This window comes from Aethalodelphis obliquidens, unplaced genomic scaffold (genome assembly GCF_003676395.1).
Source record: "Aethalodelphis obliquidens isolate GAN/ISIS:26980383/991018 unplaced genomic scaffold, ASM367639v1 scaffold28, whole genome shotgun sequence".
Taxonomy (NCBI): Eukaryota; Metazoa; Chordata; class Mammalia; order Artiodactyla; family Delphinidae; genus Aethalodelphis; species Aethalodelphis obliquidens.
Genome location: NW_020837972.1, coordinates 24161697 through 24184375, shown reverse-complemented (window position 1 = coordinate 24184375; position 22679 = coordinate 24161697). Strand labels below are relative to the sequence as shown.

Below are 22679 nucleotides of genomic sequence, written 5' to 3'. Positions count from 1 at the left end.
AATACACACAGCACCATGCACAAATTTCAAAAACATCAGGATGACACAAAGGCTTACTTATTGTATAGTTCCATTCATATGAAATTCTAGAAAAGACAGAAGTAATCTACAGCGTTGGATGGGAGATCAATCGTTGGGGTCAGCGGTGGGAGTGAGATCTGACTGGGAAGAGGCATAAGGGAACGTTTTGAGTGATGGAAATGTTCTACATCTTGGTGGGAGTGGTGGTTATACAGGCACAGATATTTATCAAAATGCATGGAACTTGGGACTTCCCTGGTGGTCAAGTGGTTAGAACTCTGCACTCCCACTGCAAGGGGCCCGGGTTTGATCCCTGGTCGGGGAACTAAGATCCTGCATGCCGCGTGGTGCAGCAAAAAAAGAACAAAAAAGCATGGAACTTGAACTCTACATTAAAATAGGTACACTTTATCAATAAAATTTATTTTAAAAATGTGGTTCTGAAGAAAGAATGAAGATGGATACACTAAAATTTGTTAAAGGGACAATCTTTAAAATAGCAGGTCTAACCCCGTAGAAAGCAGCAATTGATCAGAGCCTGGGCCCTGTGGAGGACAGATCTATCGTGTTTTATAAGAGGTAGCAAGTACCCAAGATGCCCTGATAATGCACACATGCCCCAAAAGGTGGGAGGTAAAGCCCCCAAAGGCTTAGGAGCCTGATATCAGTGACGTTTTTAGAAGTTTAGTGAACCAGCAATGCTGGGACAGCCCTCTAAAGTAAGGGATGAGGTACTAAAACTCACACCCCACACCACAACACTTTGAATGTGGAAGGCAGTTGGGGACACGCTTGGAAATTCTATGTGAATAATTTGTGGGTATCTTGGAATGCTTCCAGTTTTGAGCGGAGCCCAGAGCAAGAGCTCGGCAGCAAGGCCCAGGGCCTCATCCTCCAGATGAAGCCACATGATGCCGCAGCTCTTGCTGTGTTAGGACCCGAGGCAGATGGGATGCTGTGAGGAGTCTTCTTCAGTCTCCAATAGAGCTACAAAGCCCTCGGATTCAGTAGCAAGGCCATGACTTCTGTGGCAGAGAACGACTCTGCCTTGGAGAAACAGATTCCGGCATGCCACGCCGGCATGCTCTAATGACACCAAGCCTCACTGCTGTGCAGTCATTGACCAGTGACAGCCATCCTCAGGTGGATTATCGGGTTCGTGGACTGCTGCTGCAATTCATCGTTTTGTGGAAATGATTTATTTGGGACCGGGCCCTGGAAAGTCCAAAAGTAAAAGGTTTAAATGGGGAGTCCAGACCCCTGTGTCCCTCGTGGGGGGCTCCCTATGGCCACTGGCCGAGGAGGAGACAACTCAGGCCTGGCTCACAGATGCATCAGCACCATCTGAAGGGACCACTGATGTGCAGCCCCCATTCTGTGAAGACCCTAAAGGACAGTTTTAAGGGAAAACTTCCCAGTGGTCAAAGCTGTGAGCAGGACTCTTGGAACCGTGCTTCATGGAGGAGGAGGGGTGGCTGGGAACGTGGATATGGACCAATTGCTTGGTAGAAGTAACTGACTCAGCTGGTTGTTAGAATCCCAACAGGAACAAAACTGGGACAGCAGGGACAAGGAAATATGAGGGAAAGGCCATGTGGTTGAGCTCGGCACTTTGCTCGTGGACATCAAGCATGTGGGGTTTTGTGTTTCACACTGTTGCCGAGAAGAGGCAGAGAAAGAAAATGGGACAGGGTGACTCATCTTGTGCAGATCCAATGACCCATTTTAAGCAAAGATAGTGTAATAATGGGATGGTGATCACGGGTAAGTCCACCAGTATTAACATTTATCTGCTTACACAGAAAGTCAGTAAAATGGCCTGTGGACAGTTCCTAAGTTTTACAGTATGTACTTGTGACCCAATGACAGGGTCTATCCTCAAGGATATCCAGCTTCTACACTTTTTATTACAAAGATAAGACCTTCATAAGCTGTCCCTTTATTTTGGACCTTAAGATCCCATGATCAGTTAACCACTTCCAAAGGTCTCTATAGGTCCAGCAATTCTGACTACCATCATGGCCTGAACCCACTGCAGTTATAAGAGGGGCGGGGTGGGGGAGCAGCCATTAGCGAATGACCGTAACGGAGAGACCCTTAGCTCGGGACCGTCAGCCTGGCGGCTCGAGGTCCCACTGGGCCAACAGTCAGACGCGCAGGGGTCATGGGTCAGAGAGTGCGGTGAGAGGTGGATCGCAGCCTTCTCCCCAGGGCTCTCCGGGTCCTCCAGCCTTGGGGCTGGTGGGTGAGCTGAGGGCCAGCTGGGTCCTGGGAGCCTGGCTCCCTCGGTGATGATGGCTGGGCAGGGTCTGGGGACCTGGCCCTGAGGGCGCCACCAGCTGAGATCTGCCTCTTCAGCCGGGCCTGGGTACCGGCGGGAGGACCCAGACCGGGTGCTGGACGAGCACGCCAGGGCAGGGTGACCAGCCCGTGCAGGGACCCTTTGCTCACAGGCAGGACCTGGGCCTTGGGGGCGAAAGTCAAGCCTTGGGACTTTGAACAAGTAAACGAGGGATAATGATGTTGCTTTGCTCATGGGATTTGTTAAGGGTTAAAAGCCGCCAGGAGGCTTAGAAACAGAACAGAGACTAGCTAGCTTCTGTTTTGTTAGAAGTTTACCGGAACATCATGACCTGACGGTGACCTGACCTCAAGAACAAAGGGTCTGACACCAAGAAGTCTGCAACAGCTACCCAGGCCCCTCCCTCACCTTTCCTGTAAAAGGGCTTTGGGGAGAGCTTTCCAGGAGTTCAGGGTTTTTAAGGCATGAGCCACCCGTCGCCTTGCTTGGCCCTGCAATAAACCTTCCTCTGCTCCAAATTCTGACGTTTTGTTATTGTTTGGCCTCACTGTGCTGTCGGGTACATTGGCTTATGTTTGGTGACACAGTAACCATGCCCACCTGGCTTCTCAAAACTAAATTCTGCTACCAGGACTGCTCCCTCGCAGAATCCTACACTCCCCTCTGATAGCAGGGGTCTCACTTCAGCGGCAGCATCTTCCCTCTTCACCCTTAGCTGATAAGCACATTTTCTTTTATAAGATTCAATTTATCAAAAATTCTAGACCTGGCATAACGTTAAAGCAAGCAGATGCGTGGTTAGGGCTGGTGTGGGGGCGGCTTGGAAAACAAGCACATTGTTACAGGATGCTGGGACTCCCATCTCCCCGTAGTGTCTCAGTGTCCGGGTAAAAGAAGTGTCTTCTGGTCCCTCTTGGGGGTCAAAATTGGAGGAATTGGTGAGTGAATTACTCGTGATAAATCTAGATCAACAATCATATTTCTTTAAATACTTATGCAAGGAATTTCTGCTGCCTTAGGATTGGCCTCTACCATGTCCAGCTTTCAGCTAATTAACTGAACAGAAACAAAGGTACTGACAGATCAACGACATCAAAATCTTGTTCATTGTAAAAGCTAATAAATAAACTTCTGCCAAGATGGAACAAGAATAAAAGGGAATTCACAAATATTGTTAATGAAAAATTCAGGACTTCCCTGGTGGCGCAGTGGTTGAGAATCCGCCTGCCAGTGTAGGGGACACAGGTTCAATCTCTGGTCCAGGAAGATTCCACATGCCGCAGAGCAACTAAGCCCGTGCGCCACAACTACTGAGCCTGTGCTCTAGAGCCCATGAGCCACAACTACTGAGCCCGCGTGCCGCAACTACTGAAGCCCACACGCCTAGAGCTCATGCTCCACAACAAAAGAAGCCACCACAGTGAGAACTTCACACACCGCAATGAACAGTAGCCCCTGCTCACTGCAACTAGAGAAAGTCTGTGTGCAGCAACAAAGACCCAACGCGGCCAAAAAAAAAAAAAAGAGGAATTTTTCAAAAAGAAAAATCAACATAACTAGATACAAAGATTCCAAAATTAGTAAGAAAATACCTGTAACTTGATGTCAATAAATGTGTAAATGACTAGAAAACCAGCCTCCCCAAACTTCCTGAATAATCTATAAAGTAGTGTGTAGCAAAGTGAGTCCTATGCTACCTTTGTGGTAAGTTGCTAACCGTTCACAGGGTGTCGCACAGCCTCTGGGATGCGTGTAGTGCATCAGGTTCCCAGGCTGCTGGCCACCTCATGTGCATCCTGCTTGACTGGAGTGATTTCACTGCCTCAGTGGAGCACGCTGATGTTCTATGCACGTCCAGATAGTCTGGATCTCTTCAGACTATACTATGACAGCCCTGGGATAAAACTGTGAATCTGTAATGCTGTCTGCTCCATGGTAATGCAAACATTTTCTGATCCTTTTTCCTGAACAGGATAAAAAGAGTGTTCTTGTCAAATCAAAGGCTGCATGCCATGTACCCAAGGGCACGTAAATCTGCTATAGAAACAAGGCCATGTGTGCAAGTTGGACCACGACTTGGCTATGGTCTAGCTTAGTGTTTAGCCTATAGCCATTCTCTAGGATACATCGGGCTTCTACCCGGGCTATGCTACCGAACCAAACAGGGACATGATAGGGACACCCCCCCAGGCACCCTTCAGGTCTTTAAGAACAGCACTAATCTCTGCCACCCTCTCTCTCAGCCCCTACCTGGAAGGCAGTAGTGTTTTTTTTAAAAAAAATAATAAATTTATTTATTTTGGCTGAGTTAGGTCTTCGTTGCTGCACGTGGGCTTTCTCTAGTTGCTGTGAGTGGGGGCTACTCTTCGTTGCGGTACGCGGGCTTCTCATTGTGGTGGCTTATCTTGTTGTGGAGCACGGGCTCTAGGCACGTGGGCTTCAGTAGTTGTGGCACGCGTGCTCAGTACTTGTGGCTTGCGGACTCTAGAGCACAGGCTCAGTAGTTGTGGCTCGCGGGCTTTACAGCGCAGGCTCAGTAGTTGTGGAGCATGGGCTTAGTTGCTATACGGCATGTGGGATCTTCCTGGACCAGGGCTCAAACCCGTATCCCCTGCGTCGGCAGGAGGATTCTTAACCACTGCACCACCAGGGAAGTCCCAGTATTGTTTTTATTTACTATCTTATCTGGGGAGTAAGTTTCAGAGCCATCCATCTGGCCTTCCCCACCATGGTGGCCCTTAACCAAAGTCCAGGGATCCAATGCAAGGGTTACTCTAATTGCCAAGAATGTCCACCCCGTCCAACAGCACAGAGCCTCTCTCACCATGGCTGATTTGGCCACTACAGAGTGTCTAAAATAAGAGACCAAGACTGAGCCCCAGTACAGCACCATTCCTTGGGGAGACCAACTGGCACTTGACTATGTTGACCCTCAAAAGGCTGGTGTGTTTCTCATAGGAGAGACACATATTCCAGGTATGTGGTTTCTTTCCTGCCCACAGGGCCTCAGCCAGCACCACTATCCAGAGGCTTATGAAATGTCTGATCAGCCAGTATGGGATCCCACATACGCTGCATCAGACCAGAGGACCCACTTTGCAGCCAAAGGGTGTGCAAGACTATGCCCAGCACAAAAGGACCCACTGGGTGCACCTGTAGCTGCTTGTGCAAGAGAGCTTTGGAACAGCCTAGTGAAAGCACAGCTGAAGCCCCAGCTCAGAAGCAATATTCTGTCAGGACAGGGTGCCACCATTCAAAGTGCAGCCTATGAACTGGACAAAAGCCCTTTATACGGTGCTGTGTCCTCAAAGTAGAAGAACCCATGGGTCTGGGTGCTGAAGTGAGGGTAGGCCTCACCTACCACCACTACCAACGACCCTCCAGGGGCCTTTGTGCTTCCAGTACCGTCCACTCCGGGCTCTGCAGAGTTAGAGGTCTTGAACCCCAAAAGGGACACACTTTTCACAGGGACAGAGCATCTTCCACTTAATTATAAGAAGCCCATGACCGACCTGGGGACTGTGTGCCTGTACCTAGGGACCATCAGGTGAGTGAAGCCGTGGTCTCTGCAGGGGTGTGTGACACACCATGGGGAGAACAGGCTGCTGCTACAGCTGGGCCAAGAGGAGTCTGAGTGGACTCGGGTGACCCACCGAGGGGCTTCTTGGGGCTTCCTTGCCCACTTGTGAAGGTACCTGGAGAAACTCAGCAGCTGGGATATGAGAAGGGCACGGTGACCAGGCCTCAGATGCCCCTCAGATTCTCGAGGACCTGGCTCATGCTGACGCCAGCATGGGTTGTAGCTGTGTGAGAATCTGGAATGGGTAACAGATGAGAGGAAACAACTGCAACAGGAGAGCTGTAGTTTGTCCTGATCTCCCTTTTGTTCGTCCCTCTTTAGACACGCCCAGCACTGGGAAGGGATGCTCTGTGCAGTCGTGGAGATGCACCACCCAGGTCCCTCTTCAGGGAACGACCTTCTGCTCAGCGGCAGGGACGCCTCCTCCCTCGCCAGTGCGTCCAGAGTTGGCCTCAGGGGGAAAAGAGCCGCTTCATCTGAGGTCACTCCCTTCCCAGGGCAGCCTGCCTCTGCTGACTGACCACTCAGGGCTGTAAGGGCCTGAGCATCCTGGCCAAATGTGAGATGCTCTTACAAGTGATGCTTGCTTCAGCACCCCCGCTGGCCTGGCCAAGGTCTCCACAACCTGCAGTGCAGTGTCACTTCTTCCTCTGACCAATCCTTTCCTTTTTATTCTTCCATCACTTCATGTTGATCCTCAATAAACATCTTGCACCCCAAACTTCATCTCAGTATCTGCTTCCAGAAGCCCAAACTTACAACACGGCCTGACCTCGCTGTTAGTTGGGTTGTAACAAACACAACTTGAACCAGCTGATGCAAACATGGGGATTTATTAGAAGGATGTTTGGGATATCTCACAGGACAATCCAACAACCAAGGCAGGAAAAAGGGCAGAGATGAACCCGGACATCAAGACAAGAACCAGATCCTGGGGCGCAGCCAGGGTGCTCATGACTTTGCTTCCATGGTGGCTTCACTCTTCTCTCTCATTGCAGACTACACTTCCCCATGTGGTAGAAAACACAGCCACTGACACCACCCACATTTATGTACTAAAGCTTCAGTTGCTAAAATTATACAGACAAACAAGATAGTCCCAGCTTTCCAGAAGCTTTCTAATGGAAAAGATAAAACATGCAATGATAATATCACCAGTGACAAATACATGTACACGTGCACATATGCTGAATAGGCATTAACAAGTAACAAGGGCATTTCACTGGCAGTAGATTTGCAAAAAGCATACGATGAGATTGTAGAAATCTCAAGGAACTGCGAGTAGTTCAAGAAAGCCAAAAAACTACTGTGTAAGAGGAAAGATAAAGTATTCAGAAATGATGGGTAAAAGTCCTCATGTACCACAGGATATTACACCTTCAGTCCACAATTAGCCACATGACACTTCAGCACAGGAGTATATAATCAGAATTGCATCTTAAAATAACTACTATGTATAAGTGTGGAAAATGGACTAAAAAAGGATGAAAGTAAAGGGGCAAAAAATATGCATACAGCTGCAAGGGTCATGGTTGAGTTAGTTTATCAGCATGTAGGCCAGGACTAGGTGCTCAACATCTGAAAGCTTGTTGGTACCATGTTTGTAGACTAACAAACTCATTGAAATTGACATCCTGGGCACATACTGCTGGAATAAATGACCAAATGACTGAGGTCTCAAGTGTAGAATCCAAATGTCTATGAATGTATATTCTGCTATGTAATACAGGTATTGGTAGATAAATCTGGTATTCTTTAGGTTCATTTTATTTCGGGGCTCTACAAGTGCTGTTCTTGAAACCAAAATATCAGGAACACATGGACCCATACAGATAACTGTCAGAAGATATCAAAGCCCACAAAGAAAGGCTGAACACAAGGCAGTCCTGAGACAGGTCTCAAAATTCACAGACGGGACCTCCAGAAGATCCACTACTTAGTAAAAGGGATACAAGAGAAATTGTGCTCTGCAGGATCGTCCCCAGGCCAGTGGAGGGAACTGGGTGGTGAAAGAGGAAAGGAAAGGAGATGCTCCCCCTCATGTATTCAATCTCACTGTAATTTATTGTGCTTCATGAAACTGCAAGTAAATCCAGTCTAACTTTAAAAGTGGCTTTCCTCTTGATGTGGAGTTTGTGGTAGGACTCAATGACAGGAAATGTGGAGACACATTTTTTTGTGGTTTACCAAGGTAATTTTAAAACACGACACTAAGAATCTCCAATTTCAGAATCAGAGCCCTCTTGTGACCCTTCAGAAGAGAGAGCTCCCAGTGAATTCTACACAACACACCTGGGTCTCCACCTCAGGTACTTTGATAAACAAAACCTCTGCTGCCAACATCAGCCCTCCTGATGACTAACAACAGACCCTTAGAAAACACATTTGCTCTTGGGATTCAATCAAGAGGTTAGTGCTGAAGTTCCATCAACTCATAAAGGAAGTTCTAAGCTTAAGTACTTAGTAGTTAACAGAATAATCTAGAATAGGAGTGAGCAAAATTAGAAAGTTTTTAGACAACAGATTCCTGAGCTCAATCCAAGACCTAACAAATCAACCTCTAGGCTGAGGAAAGAGACCCAGGATAGATGGAAAGGAAAAAATGGAAAAAAAACCACAAAGTAAGACACCACAGTGTAACTACTTGTTCCCCCACCTGGTAAAATGACCTTCAGGTATTAGGGAGAAAAGTAGGAAGTCCATAAATTTGAGTATGAATAAAAATTTGGGAAATGGGACTTTTAAAAATTACCATGTGGAAAAAAAGGATAATCTGGCTGTTGAAATTCTGGAACAATGGGTCACAAAATTATTATCATTTATTAAAAGTCCCAATTTTCCAACCATGATGTAAAATTGGTAATTAGAGGGAAAAATACTGCTAGAATCAAAGGTACCATACACCACACTGATAAAACAACTTATGCATGAGAGAAGGCCTGATTTTTACAAGTTTGGAAACAAGGCCAATCCTGGACTTTTCTGAATTTCACCATCACACAAAAAATACAGTTGACTTTGTCAAGCAACATTATAGAGAGATTACTACAAAATTCTAAATAAGCTCAGGAATAGTTCATGCATTTTCAAAAGGAACCACACTTATAGCAATGGTAACTTTCCCGTGTGCATGATGTAACAGGTGAAAGGCCAGTGAAACACAAATATTTCAAATGATGAAATAATAAAAAACCTGTTTCCTAATACTTGTCCACTAATCACAGAAATCTGCAGGAAGGCAAAATAGGCTTCCTTGAATACGTCAGAAATATACTTCTCATCACAAAATTCTCAAATAACTGGTTTCTGCATCTAATTCTTTTACAAGATATTTTACAGAACACAAAAAACATAATAGCAGCACACAGTATCCATGCTATTTCATCACAGTAAGTTAAAATACAAGTTGTACTTGGGTGACATGGCACTTACGATACCAGGGGGCACCGCACTCTGTGAGGAGAGGGTCCCACCGTTTAGGGTGAGCGCAGAGTCCACACACCTCCTCTCCTCTGCTCACGAGTCACTTGTGCTGTTCTGCGGTTCTGCCCTTGAATACTTGTTAACCAGGTTTTTGTATAAACTGCTTCTCAGACTCTGGGGATGCAAAAGACTTTATATAATGTTGGCTTTTGTTACTAAAGAGAAAGGTCAGTAACAACAACAGACCCTTTTATAAACCAACAAATCATAAGGAAAAGGAAATGTGGTGATACTACCCATGCTACTTACTGAAAAACAAGACATGTATGAGTTACTATTTTTATAGTAACATTAAAATAGAAAAACCAGTGGTATGTGGTGTGTCTTAAAAGACATCAGAGGCACTACAAGGCATGTGCATCTCATGCTCCCAATTACATTACCATACACAATTCCTAAATACAAAACACATTATGTGACACAGGAAAATAAGCCACAATTACATACCACTGAGAAATTTCTCATTTAGATATTCCAGTGACTCAATTTAGTCACATATTTTTAAAAACATACTTCTGCCTAAATATCATTTAGAATTGGGTATTTTTGGTACCCATGTCTATAAAGAATGCATGGCTTTCCATTATAGCATTATTTCTAGGGGCACATATTCCTAATGTTTTTAAATTGTTAGGTTTACCCACAGAATACAATATGGTGGGGTTACTTGCTGAAGATTGTCCCATATTTAGTATTTTCATCGATTTTCATTCCTGAGGGCATCTTTTTGTGTACAATGAGCTTCATTTCTTGATGAAAATATTACCTCACTTGCTGTGTTCATGAAGTTTTCCTTAACTCACTGGACTAGGATTCATTCCCAGTGGGGATGTTTCTGACAGCTAATGAGATCTGATCTCTGGAAGCCTTCCTGATATTCACAGCATTCTTCTTTGCTGTTAGTTCTCTGCTGTGTAAGGTTTGAGTATGGTTTGAAAGGTTTTTAAAATCCACTGCATTTCATAGGGTCATTCTCCTCTATGCATTTTAACATGTAATAATAAACACGTTAATCTGCTGAACCTCACTTAGAGTCCTTTCCCTAAACGGGGACTCAGACATGTAACATGATGCGACTATTACCTGGAAGATTTACCATAACTGCATCCTCTGAAGTACAATGCAGTTAAGATCTCTGTCAAAAACTAGTGTTAATGCCATTCCTAGGACTTCTTTACTGTATGAGTTCTCCGATGATTAATGAGCTGTGACTTTTGAGAGAAGGCTTTCCCACATTCACTACATTGATAAGGTTTCTCTCCGGTATGAATTCTCTGATGATTAACAAGCTGTGACTTCTGAGAGAAGGCCTTCCTACATTCACTGCAACCATAAGGTTTCTCTCCTGTGTGGGTTCTCTGATGTGGTATGAGGTGCGACTTCCGAGAGAAGGCTTTGCCACAGTCGCTGCATTCAAAGGGCTTCTCTCCTGTATGTGTCCTCTGATGATTGATGAGACTTGACTTCTCCCTGAAGGCTTTCCTACATTCACTGCACTCATAAGGTTTTTCTCCTGTATGAGTTCTCTGATGTCTAATTAGTTCTGATTTCTCAAAGAAAGCTTTCTGACAAAGACTGCATCCATAAGGTTTCTCTCCCGTGTGAATTCTCTGGTGAGTGTTGAGCTGTGACTTCTGGGAGAAGGCTTTTTCACAATCCCTGCATTCATAAGGTTTTTCTCCTGTGTGTGTTCTCTGATGAGTTGCCAGACTTGACTTCTCGCCAAAGGCTCTCCCACACTCACTGCATTCATAGGGTTTCTCTCCTGTGTGAGTCCTCTGATGTGAAATGAGATGTGACTTCTGACAAAAGGCTTTCCCACACTCACTGCACACATAGGGTTTCTCTCCTGTATGAATTCTCTGATGATTAGTGAGGCTTAATTTTTCACTGAAAGCCTTCCCACATTCACTGCATTCATAGGGTTTTTCACCTGTGTGAGTTCTCTGATGTCTGACAAGCTGGGATTTCCTACTGAAGGCCTTCCCACATTTAGTGCATACAAAGGGTTTCTCTCCGGTGTGTGTCATCTGATGTGATAAGAGGTGTGACTTCTGGGAGAAGGCTTTCCCACACTGGACACACCCATGAGGCTTCTCTCCTGTATGTGTTCTCTGATGGTTAATGAGACTGGACCTCTCTCTGAAGGCTTTCTGACACTCACTGCATTCATAGGGTTTCTCTCCAGTATGAATTGTCTGATGTCTAATGAGCTCTGATTTCTCAAAGAAGGCTTTTCTACAATTGCTACATCCATAGGGTTTTGTTCCTGTGTGGGTCCTGTGATGTGTGACGAGCTGTGATTTCCTGCTGAAGGCTTTCCCACATTCTCTGCATTCAAAAGGTTTCTCTCCTGTGTGAGTCCTCTGATGATTGATGAGATTTGACTTTTCACTAAAGGCTCTTCCACATTCAGTGCATCCATAGGGCTTCTCTCCTGTGTGTGTCCTCCAGTGTGATATGAGGTGTGACTTCCGGGAGAAGGCTTTCCCACACTCACCACATTCATACGGTTTCTCTCCTGTATGTGTCCTCTGATGGGATGTCAGCTGTGACTTCTGGGAGAAGGCTTTCCCACACTGGCTGCAACTGTAAGGTTTCTCTCCTGTGTGCGTTCTGTGATGTGTAATGAACTGTGACTTCTGGGGAAAGGTTCTGCCACATTTACCACAGCCATAGGCTATTTCTCTTACGTGTCTGCTCTGATGTTTAATGAGACTTGATTTCTTACTGAAGCGTTTCCTACATTCACTGCATTCATAGAGCTTCTCCCCTAAATGGGTTCTGTGATATATGATAATCTGTGACTTCTTACAGCTAGCTTTATCATACTTATCACATTCATAGTATTTTAACCAAGTATCAGTTTCCTCAGTCTTGGTATGGAGAAACAATTTATCAAATACATTTAAGTCAGCTGGTTCTGTTTTTCCATAATCTGCTTTTGGAATAAGTAAATCTATATGATGTTTTAAAATTAATCCACCTATATCACCTTCACTGTTTGATTTCCTTAAAGGAACAAAGTTCATGCTCAGATTGAAATTTTTTCCAAGTGCATCACATTCTTGATCTTGTTTCATATTTTTAAGCTTCTCTTGGTTATCCTTGTGCCAAGTGATGTGACCATTTACTTGCAAGACTTGTTCTAGGAAAAAAAAAACCCTGTGAACCCTTCTATAGTTGTGCTTACTGAATAAAACCTAGAAATGCTATCTGAGGGAATGAATGCCTTTTAAAGCTTAGTTTCCCAGTCTGAATACAATGTCTATCCTCTAGGTACTGAAAAAAATTTAAATGCTGTAAACAAGAACAGAAAGCAGACAGTAGATTGAATGGAGTCAACCACCAACTTGGGGGGAAGGAGGAAACAGATGAACAGGCCACATGGGCTCACTCCGTGGGTCCTCAGCCTCACCTACTCCCTCAGCTACACTCAGAGGACACTGCAGCTCGGGCTGACTGTGGGGCCCGCCCCAGGTGCCCACATCTCTCCACCAAGACCTTCCATGGGCTGCAAGTGCACGTCTGGGCCGTGTGCAGGCATGCTAAACACTCTGGAGCCCTAATGTTCCCTGCAGCAGTGCTCAGTCACTGAGAGACAGGAGGGTTACGGTGATACCAGCTTCCTGGTCCCTCAGAGTGTTCCCAGCAGCACACCCTTTGTGCATTCCTCCCCCGCCCCATCTCACTTCCCCTTCTCCCACTAACACTGTGGGGTCACAGTCCCACTAAGTTCTTGCACTCAGATAAGTATCTCAGGGTCTGTTTTTGAGGGACCTTGAAGTAAGTCAATATCACAGCAGGGAAAGAGGAGGGAGGTACAGCTGTTCAGAGCACTGCTGGATGCTTGGTGGTGCCACATAAGACAACTTGCAAAAGGAGATGAGAACCTGGATCTATCTAGCAATTTGGGAAGTTCAAGATTAGGCACAGTTTTAAGTGGGAATAGAGAAGTCTTTAAAAAGATATTTTCCAAAGGGCAAAAAACTTAAATAATAAGAAAACATGTTAGGAAGAGATAATTCCAGGTACTCCATGGTGTCTAAGCCACAGAAAAAGCACACCGGAACCTAATTTAAAAAGGGAAGATGGGACTTCCCTGGTGGCACAGTGGTTAAGAATCTGCCTGCCAGTGCACGGGACACGGGTTCGAGCCCTGGTCTGGGAAGATCCCACATGCCATGGGATCAACTAAGCAACTAAGTCTGTGTGCCACAACTCCTGAGCCTTCGAGCCACAACTACTGAGCCCACATGTCACAACTACTGAAGCCTGCACACCTAGAGCCCGTGCTCCGTAACAAGAGAAGCCACCACAATGAGAAGCCTGCGCACTGCAACAAAGAGAAGCCCTCGCTCTCCACAACTAGAGAAAGCCCACGTGCAGCAATGAAGACCCAACGCAGCCAAAGATAAACAAATAAATAAATTTGTTAAAAAATATTTAAAAATAAAAAAAATGATTGTGCTACATTCCTTTAAAAAAAAAAGGGGAAGAAATGGACCAATGGTTTGGGAGAAACGAAAATCCATTTTCTGACATAATGAGACTGAACAGAGAGCGCTTCATGCCAGAGATGCCCAAAGTGAGGGAAAATAAAGCCCCGATGGACAAGCACAGGTGTCTCTGATCACAGAAGGAGGGAGGACAGAAGAAGCTTAACCACATCAGGGGACAGAACACCTAACGAGAAGTCAAAGTCCCAGATGTGACAGACAGGGAATAACATCATGGCCCAGACCAGCTGGAAATATTTCACTTCAAGCTATGAGCAAAGAAGCCACATGTAAATGTGCTTTACCTGAGTAGCTCACATCAACTGTTCTGAATCGCCATCAAAGGTTGGAGATTTTGAGACGAGCTCTCTAAGGCACATTTCAAAGATACCGACCCGTACCCAGCTGAGACTGAACTTCCACCTTCTCCCCTCGGTCTGGTCCTCGAACACTCACCTGAAGAGTCTGAACCTGGAATTTCTCCATCTCCTGTCCACGGCTCTTCTCCGTGCTCCAACTTGAGGATGACACCAGGTTTCATAACTTCATACCCTGTTCAGGGGAAATCACAAAGTCCTTGGCCCCCACTGCTTGACCTCTGGGGCCTCTGAAGAATGAGCAAGGTTTGGCATTAGTTGACCCAGTGAAGCCACCCATCTGAATACCAACAGAGTAAGTAATTCTCAGAGGAAAGGTAATGGTCTTCCCAGTGGCTAATAAGGTCTAAGAATCTTTGACTTCTATAATTCAAGTCCAAAACCATACACCGTTCAGAGACTCTGTAGCCGGTCTGCCTGGGTTCAAATCCGGGCTCTTTCATTTACTAGCTGTCAGTCCTTGCAAAAGTTACTTAACCTCCTTTGCCTCAATTTCCTCATTAGAATAAAAGAAAGAAAACAAGGAAAGTAACACACCTGCCACATAGGATTGCTCTTATGATTAAGTGAGCTAATATATGCACGATATGTGAAATACAGTTAATTACATGCTTCAGGAGCTACCACTACCAGTTACTATTAGCTTCAGAGGCTGCACAATGAAATTAAGACTTCATTATTGGAAGGTGAGATCCAAATACTTTCCCTGGAGTCACAGTCCAAGAATTTTGATCTCCTAAATTTAGGTCCAAAATCATTAAAAAATTTGGAAGTCCCAGAGCTCTCAGCAACTAAAAAAGAACAAGCAGGTACTAGACACAATATGAGGTCCTCTGGGCAAGTTTCCTTTTTTTTTTTTTTTTTTCCCATTTTTTGGCCACACTCACGGCTTGCAGGATCTTAGTTCCCCAAACAGGGATCAAACTTTTGCCCCCTGCAGTCAAAGCACAGAGTCCTAACTGCTGGATTGCCAGGGAATTCCTAGGCAGCTTCTCTTACCTAGTGACACGAGGCTGCTATAGTTCTCCAACATGACATCCTTGTATAAGTCCTTCTGACAGGGGGCCAGTAGTTGCCATTCCTTCTGGCTGAAGTCCACAGATAAATCTTCAAATGAGAACGACCCCTGTAAGAGCACAATCCCAGTGAATCAGAAGCAGGTATCACTAGGTGATGTGGGAAAGAAGTACCAGAGCTTGAGCACATCATTCTCACCAAGGCAAGTTACAGAATGTCTACTGGGTCCTTACTTTTGCACTCTTATTTTGTGAGATAAAATGCCATTATGCATTCTTTCATCCTTCCACTTACATGAGAACTGAAATACACGACTTTAAATCTTCCAAACCACCAACAAAATATTTACTGAACCTCAAATCTGGCACCAGAAGAGATGGCAGTGAAAGACAGATAATAAAATAGTATCCTAAGAAACTGCTCAGTTTGTAGACAGCTGCAAACATGTACACCTATAAATAAAAGAAACTGCTTTAAGAGCTGAGACAGAAAGACAGGGAGAACATGACATGGGTCAGGAGCAGGGAGCATGGCACTCCACCTGTGGTCACATCAGCCTCTATTGAAGAGGTGAAGCTTGAAACGAGTTTTAGGAAATTAGTAGTGCTTTCTACAGAAAAGGGGATGCAAAAGCATTCTGAGAGACAGCAACTCCAATATGGGGCCCCGCACTGCTGGGGCTGAGGTGATACAAACAGTTCAGTCAGACAAGGTCACAGGGCGTGGGGTAGTGACTGGACTGCAGGCCACAATGGAGGCAGGGCAGACGTGGTGACCACACCACCTTCTTGCTGCCGACAGTTAGCCACTAGAGCTTTTACAGGATGGAAGTGATACAACCAAATTTAACTTTTAGAAAGGTATCTGGATTTTAGATCAAGATGGAGTTCTGTCCCAAAGTCTCCTAAGACGACAAGAAAGCACAAACACTCTTTTAAAAATCCAGAATACCATCAGAAAATAAGAAACAGCACACCACAGACTTTGAGAGTAGCAAGGGAATCTGAAAGACAGTCCATAGAAAGTATCCATTTTGAGCAACCAAGAGAGAAAAACTTGAGAATGGACAGAGCTCAGGTCACTGCAAGACAAAGCAAATGCATGTCATGGGAGTCCCAGAAAGAGAAAAGAAAGAGCATGGTGAAAAAAAAAGTTTCAAGAAATGGGCTAAATGAGGCTAAATCCTCCCCCAAATTTGGCAAAAGATATAAGCCTGCAAATCCAACAAGCTCAGTGAACCCCCCAACTGGATAAACAAAGAAATCCATGACCAACCACATCACAACCAAACTGCTACAAGATGAAGACAAAATCACATCACTTATAGGGAACAGTGATTCAAATGACTGCAAATGTCTTATTAAATAGCAAAGAGGCCAGAAGGAAGTGCTGAAAGGAAAGACCTGCTAAGCCACAATTCTGTGGCCAGCTTAAATATTCATCAGGAATAGTACAACAGGGACTTCCCTGGTGGTGCAGGGGTTAAGAATCCACCAGCCAATGCAAGGGATGTGGGTTCAATCCCTGGTCCAGGAAGATCCCACATGCCGTGTAGCAACTAAGCCCATGCACCACAACTACTGAGCCTGAGCTCTAGAGCCTGCAAGCCACAACTACTGAGCCCGTGTGCCACAAATACTGAGCCCGTGTGCCTCAACTACTGAAGCCCGAGCACCTAGAGCCCGTGCTCCACAACAAGAGAAGCCACCGCAATGAGAAGCCTGCGCTCCACAATGAAGAGAAGCCCCCGCTTACCACAACTAGAGAAAGCCTGTGTGCAGCAACGAAGACCCAATGCAGCCAAAATTAAATAACTAAAGTAAAATAAATAAATTTCTATTAAGAAAAAGGAATAGTGTGATAATACTTTCTTATGAAGAAAAACTAAGAGAATTCAAGGGTAGCAGACTTGCTCTAAAAGATTTACTAATGGAAAATCTTCAGATGGACATGATACCAGAAGGCAACTTAAAAAAATCGAGAATGAAGAAAGAACAGAAATGGCAAATATATGAGCAAATAAAATACACTATTCTCCTTTTCAGTTCTTTAAATATGTTTCATAGTTGACAGCAAAAATCGTAATGTTTTCTGATGGAGTTTTCAGTGTATGCACACTGAAACACAGTTACGATATAAAGGAAAGAGGGTGAGGGGCCTAGACAGTGGTGAGGTTTCTACATTCCTATTGAAGTGGCAAAATAAAATTTAAAACTTTGCACTTCAACCAACGTAATTGAAAAATGAAATGACAAGCCACAGACTGAAAAAAATTATTTGTAAATCCTATTTCTGATAAAGAACTTGACTCAAGAGCTTATTTTAAAAACTCAATAATAAAAGATAAGTAACCCAATTAAAAAACAGGCAGAATATTTGAATACATTTTAATACAGAAGATATAGAAATGGCTAATATGCACATGAAATGATGACCAACATCATTACTTATTAAGGAAATGCATATTAAAACCACAATGAGACACCAGTTCATGTTCACTAGAATGACTATAATCAAAAAGACACAATAACAAGTGTTCAAAAAGTTGTGGAGAAACTGGAACTTCATACTGGGAGAAATATAAAATGTTCAGACACTGGAACTGTGGCAACTTCTTTAGAAGTTAAATATAATTTTACCATACAACCCAGCAATTACACTCTTAGGTATGTACCCAAGACAAATAGATACATGCTCATACAAAAACTTGTACATGATCCCAGAGGAGAAGAGAGAGAGGACCTGAGAAAATATTTGAAAAGATAACAGCTGAAAATGTCCCTAACCTGGGAAAAGAAACAGTCACCTAAACCAAGAAGTGCAGAGAGTCCCATACAGGATTAACCCAAAAAGGGACACACCAAGACACACTGTAATCAAACTGACAAAAAAATAAAGATGAAGAGAGAATATTAAAAGCATTAAGGGAAAAGCAACAAATAACATACAAGGGAACTCCCATAAGACTATGAGATGATTTTTCAGCAGGCCAGATTTTTCAGCAGGTCATATATGGCATGATATATTTAAAGTGATGAAAGGGAAAAACCTACAAACAAGAATACTCTACCCAGCAACACTCTTGTTCAGATTTGATGGAGAAATCAAAAGCTTCACAAACAAAAGCTAAAAGAATTCAGCCCCACCAAACCAGCTTTACAACAAATGTAAAAGGAACATTTTTAGGTGAAAAAGAAATGGTTACAACTAGAAGCAAGAAAATTGTCAAACAAAAAAGCTCACCAGTAAAGGCAAACACACAGTAAAGGGAGGAAATCATCTACACACAAAGCTAGTAGGAAGGTTAAAATACAAAAGTAGTAAAATCATTTATATCCACAACAAGCAGTTAAGGGATACATAAAACAATTAGATGTAAAATATGATATCAACAACAGTAATCGTGAGGGGAGGAGAATACAAATGCAGCGTGGTTTTCTTTTTTGCGGTACACGGGCCTCTCACTGTTGTGGCCTCTCCCGTTGTGGAGCACAGGCTCCGGACACGCAGGCTCGGCGGCCATGGCTCACAGGACCAGCCACTCCACGGCATGTGGGATCCTCCCGGACCGGGGCACGAACCCGTGTCCCCTGCATTGGCAGGTGGACTCTCAACCACTGTGCCACCAGGGAAGCCCCCAAATGCAGGGTTTTTAAAATGCATTGGAAATTAAAAGATCAGCAACTTAAAACAATCCCATATATATACAGTCTGATATACAAAAACCTCATGGTAAATGCAAACCAAAAAATCTATAATAGATACACACACAAAAAAGAAAAAGGAATCCAAGCATAACACTAAAGACAGTCATCAAATCACAGGAGACGAGAACAAAAGAAGGGGAAAAAAAGACCTACAAAAACAAATCCAAAATAATTAACAAAATGGCAATAAGAGCAAACATATTGATAACTACCTTAAGTGTAAATGGACTAAATGCTCCAATCAAAAGGCACAGAGTGGCTGAATGGATAAAAAAACAAGACCCATATACATACTGTCTACAAGAGACCCACTTCAGATCTAGGGACACACACAGACTGAAAGTGAGGGGATGAAAAAAGGTATTCCACACAAATGGAAATCAAAAGAAAGCCAGAGTAGTAATACTTATATCAGACAAAATAGACTTTAAAATAAAGACTGTTATAAGAGACAAAAAAGGACACTACATCATGATCAAGGGACCAATCCATAAAGAAGATATAACAATTGTAAATACATATGCACCTAACGTAGGAGCACCTCAATATATAATGCAAATATTAACAGACATAAAAGGAGAAATCAACAGTAACACAACAATAGTAGGGGACTTTAACAGCCCACCTACATCGATGGACAGATCATCTAGACTAAAAAAATCAATAAGGAAACACTGGCCCTAAAGAACACATTAGACCAAATGGATTTAATTGATATATACAGAGCATTCTGTTCAAAAGCAGCAGAATATACAATCTTTTCAAAAGCACATGGAACATTTTCCAGACTACATGCTAGACCACAAAACAAGCTGGGTAAATTTAAGAAAACTGAAGTCATATCAAGCATCTTTTCCAACCACAATGTTGTTGAGACTAGAAATCAACTACAAGAAAAAAACGGCAAAAAAACACAAGCACATAGAGGCTAAACAACATGCCACTAAACAATCAACGGATTACTGAACAATTCAAAGAGGAAATGAAAAAATACATAAAGACAAATGAAAATAAAAACACGACAACCCCAAATCTGTGGGATGCAGCAAAAGCAGTTCTAAGAGGGAAGTTTATAATTATACAAGCTTACTTCAGGAAACAAGAAAAATCTCTAATAAACAACCCAATCTTACACCTGAAGTAACTAGAGGAAGAAAAACAAAACCCAAAGTTAGTAGAAGGGAAGAAATCATACAGATTAGAGCAGAAGTAAAACAGAGACTAAAAAAAAAATAGAAAAGATCAACGAAACTAAAAATTGGTTCTTTGAAAAGATAAAATTACTCATCAGGAAAAAACGGGAGAGAGCCCAAATCAATAAAATGAGAAATGGAAAAGAAGTTACAACCAACACCATAGAAATACAAAGGATCATAAGAGACTACTACATGCCACTATATACCAATAAAATGGACAACATAGAAGAAATGGACAAATTCTTAGAAAGGTACAATCTCCCAAGACTGAACGAGGAAGAAGTAGAAAATATGAACCAACTACAAGTAATGAAATTGAATCAGTAATTTAAAAACTCTCAATAAATAAAAGTCCAGGACCAGATGGCTTCACAGGTGAGTTCTATCAAACATTTAGAGAAGAGTTAATACCCATCCTTCTGAAACTATTCCAAAAAACTTCAGAGGAAGGAACACTTCCAAACTCATTCTATGAGACCATGATCACCCAGATACCCAAACCAGACAAAGATGTCACCAGAAAAAGAGAATTACAGGCCAATATCACTGATGAACATAGACACAAAAATCCTCAACAAAATACTAGCAAACTAAATCCAACAAAACAGTAAAAGGATCATACAACATGATCAAGGGGGATTTATCCCAGGGATACAAGAATTTTTCAATATCCACAAATCAATGTGATATACCACGTTAACAAATGGAAGAATAAAAACAACATGATCATCTCAACAGACACAGAAAAAACTTTTGATAAAATTCAACATTCACTTTGATAAAAACTCTTCAAAAAGTGGGCATAGGGGGAACATACCTCAACATAATAAAGGCCATATATGACAAAAATCACAGCTAACATCATACTTCATGGTGAAAAGATCAAGTATCCCCTCTAAGATCAGGAAAAAGACAAGGATGCCCACTCTCACCACTTTTAGTCAACATACTTTTGGAAGTCTAACCACGGCAATCAGAGAAGAAAAAGAAATAAAAGGAATGCAAACTGGAAAAGAAGTAAATCTGTCACTGTTTGTAGAAGACACGATACTATACATAGAAAGTCCTAAAGATGCCTCCAGAAAACTACTAGAACTCATCAATGAATGCAGTACAGTTGCAGGATACAAAATTAGTACACAGAAATCGCTTGCATTTCTATATGCTAACAACAAAATATCAGAAAGAGAAATTAAGGAAACAATCCCATTTACCATCGCATCACAAAGAATAAAATACCTAGAAATAAACCTACCTAAGGAGGTCAAAGACCTGTAATCTGAAAACTATAAGATGCTGATGAAAGAAATTGAAGGTGACATTAACAGATGGAAATATATACCATGTTCTTTCATTGGAGAAGTCAATGTTGTTAAAATGACCATACTACCCAAGACAATCTACAGATTCAATGCAACCCCTATCAAATTAACAGCGGCATTTTTCACAGAAGTAAAACAAATTAGTATTAAAATTTGTATGGAAACACAAAAGACTCCAAATAGCCAGTAAAGAATCTTTAACAGAGCTGGACAAATCATGCTCCCTGACTTCAGACTATACTACAAAGCCACAGTAATCAAAAAAGTATGGTACTGGCACAGAAACAGACATATAGATCAATGGAACAAGATAGAAAACCCAGAAATATACCCACACACTTGTGGTCAATTAATCTACAACAAAGGAGGCAAGAATATACAATGGAGAAAAGACAGTCTCTTCAATAAGTGGTGCTAAGAAAACTGGACAATTACATGTAAAGGAATGAAATTAAGTTCTCTAACCATATACAAAAATAAACTCAAAATGTATTAAAGACCTAAATGTGAGACCAGATACTATAACATTCCTAGAGGAAAACATAGGCAGAACACTCTTTGACATAAATCGCAGCAATATTTTTTTGGATCTGCCTCCTAAAGTAATGGAAATAAAAGCAAAAGTAAACAAATTGGACCTAATTAAACGTAAAAGATTTTGCAGAGCAAAGGAAACCAGAAACAAAATTAAAAACAACCCCCTGGGACTTCCCTGGTGGCGCAGTGGTTAAGAATCCTCCTGCCAATGCAGGGGATACGGGTTCAAGCCCTGGTCTGGGAAGATACCACATGCCACAGAGTAACTAAGCCCATGTGCCACAAATACTGAGCCTGCTCTCTACAGCCCACGAGCCACAACTACTGAGCCTGTGTGCCACAACTACTGAAGCCCACGCACCTAGAGCCAGTGCTCCACAACAAGAGAAGCCACTGCAATGAGAAGCCCATGCACTGCAATGAAGAGTAGCCCCCGCTCACTGCAACTACAGAAAGGCTGCGTGCAGCAACGAAGACCCAACACAGCCAAAAATTAATTAATTAATTAAAAAGAAAAAGACAACCTACAGAATGGGAGAAAATATTTGCAATCAATGTGACTGGCAAGGGCTTAATTTCCAAAATATACAAACAGCTCATACAGCTCAACATCTGAAAAAAAACAAACACCCCAATCA

General features: G+C 43.0%; 1 protein-coding gene across 4 annotated transcripts in view; it reads right to left on the bottom strand.

The window, feature by feature from the left end:
• Positions 1-407: 407 nt before the first annotated feature.
• The window catches only part of ZNF84 (zinc finger protein 84), a 34122-nt gene continuing 11850 nt past the window's right edge, over positions 408-22679 (bottom strand). For 3 of the 4 annotated variants that reach the window (XM_027125232.1, XM_027125231.1, XM_027125233.1), the window contains 4 exons: positions 15262-15388; positions 14342-14437; positions 6019-12534; positions 408-1236 (listed from right to left, as the gene is read on the bottom strand). In XM_027125232.1, the coding sequence (XP_026981033.1) occupies positions 10550-12534; positions 14342-14437; positions 15262-15388 (2208 nt within the window). In that variant the 3' untranslated portion in view covers positions 408-1236; positions 6019-10549. Of the gene's footprint in view, positions 1237-6018; positions 12535-14341; positions 14493-15261; positions 15389-22679 lie in introns of those variants that run through there. The other variant, XM_027125235.1, reaches the window with a different exon arrangement.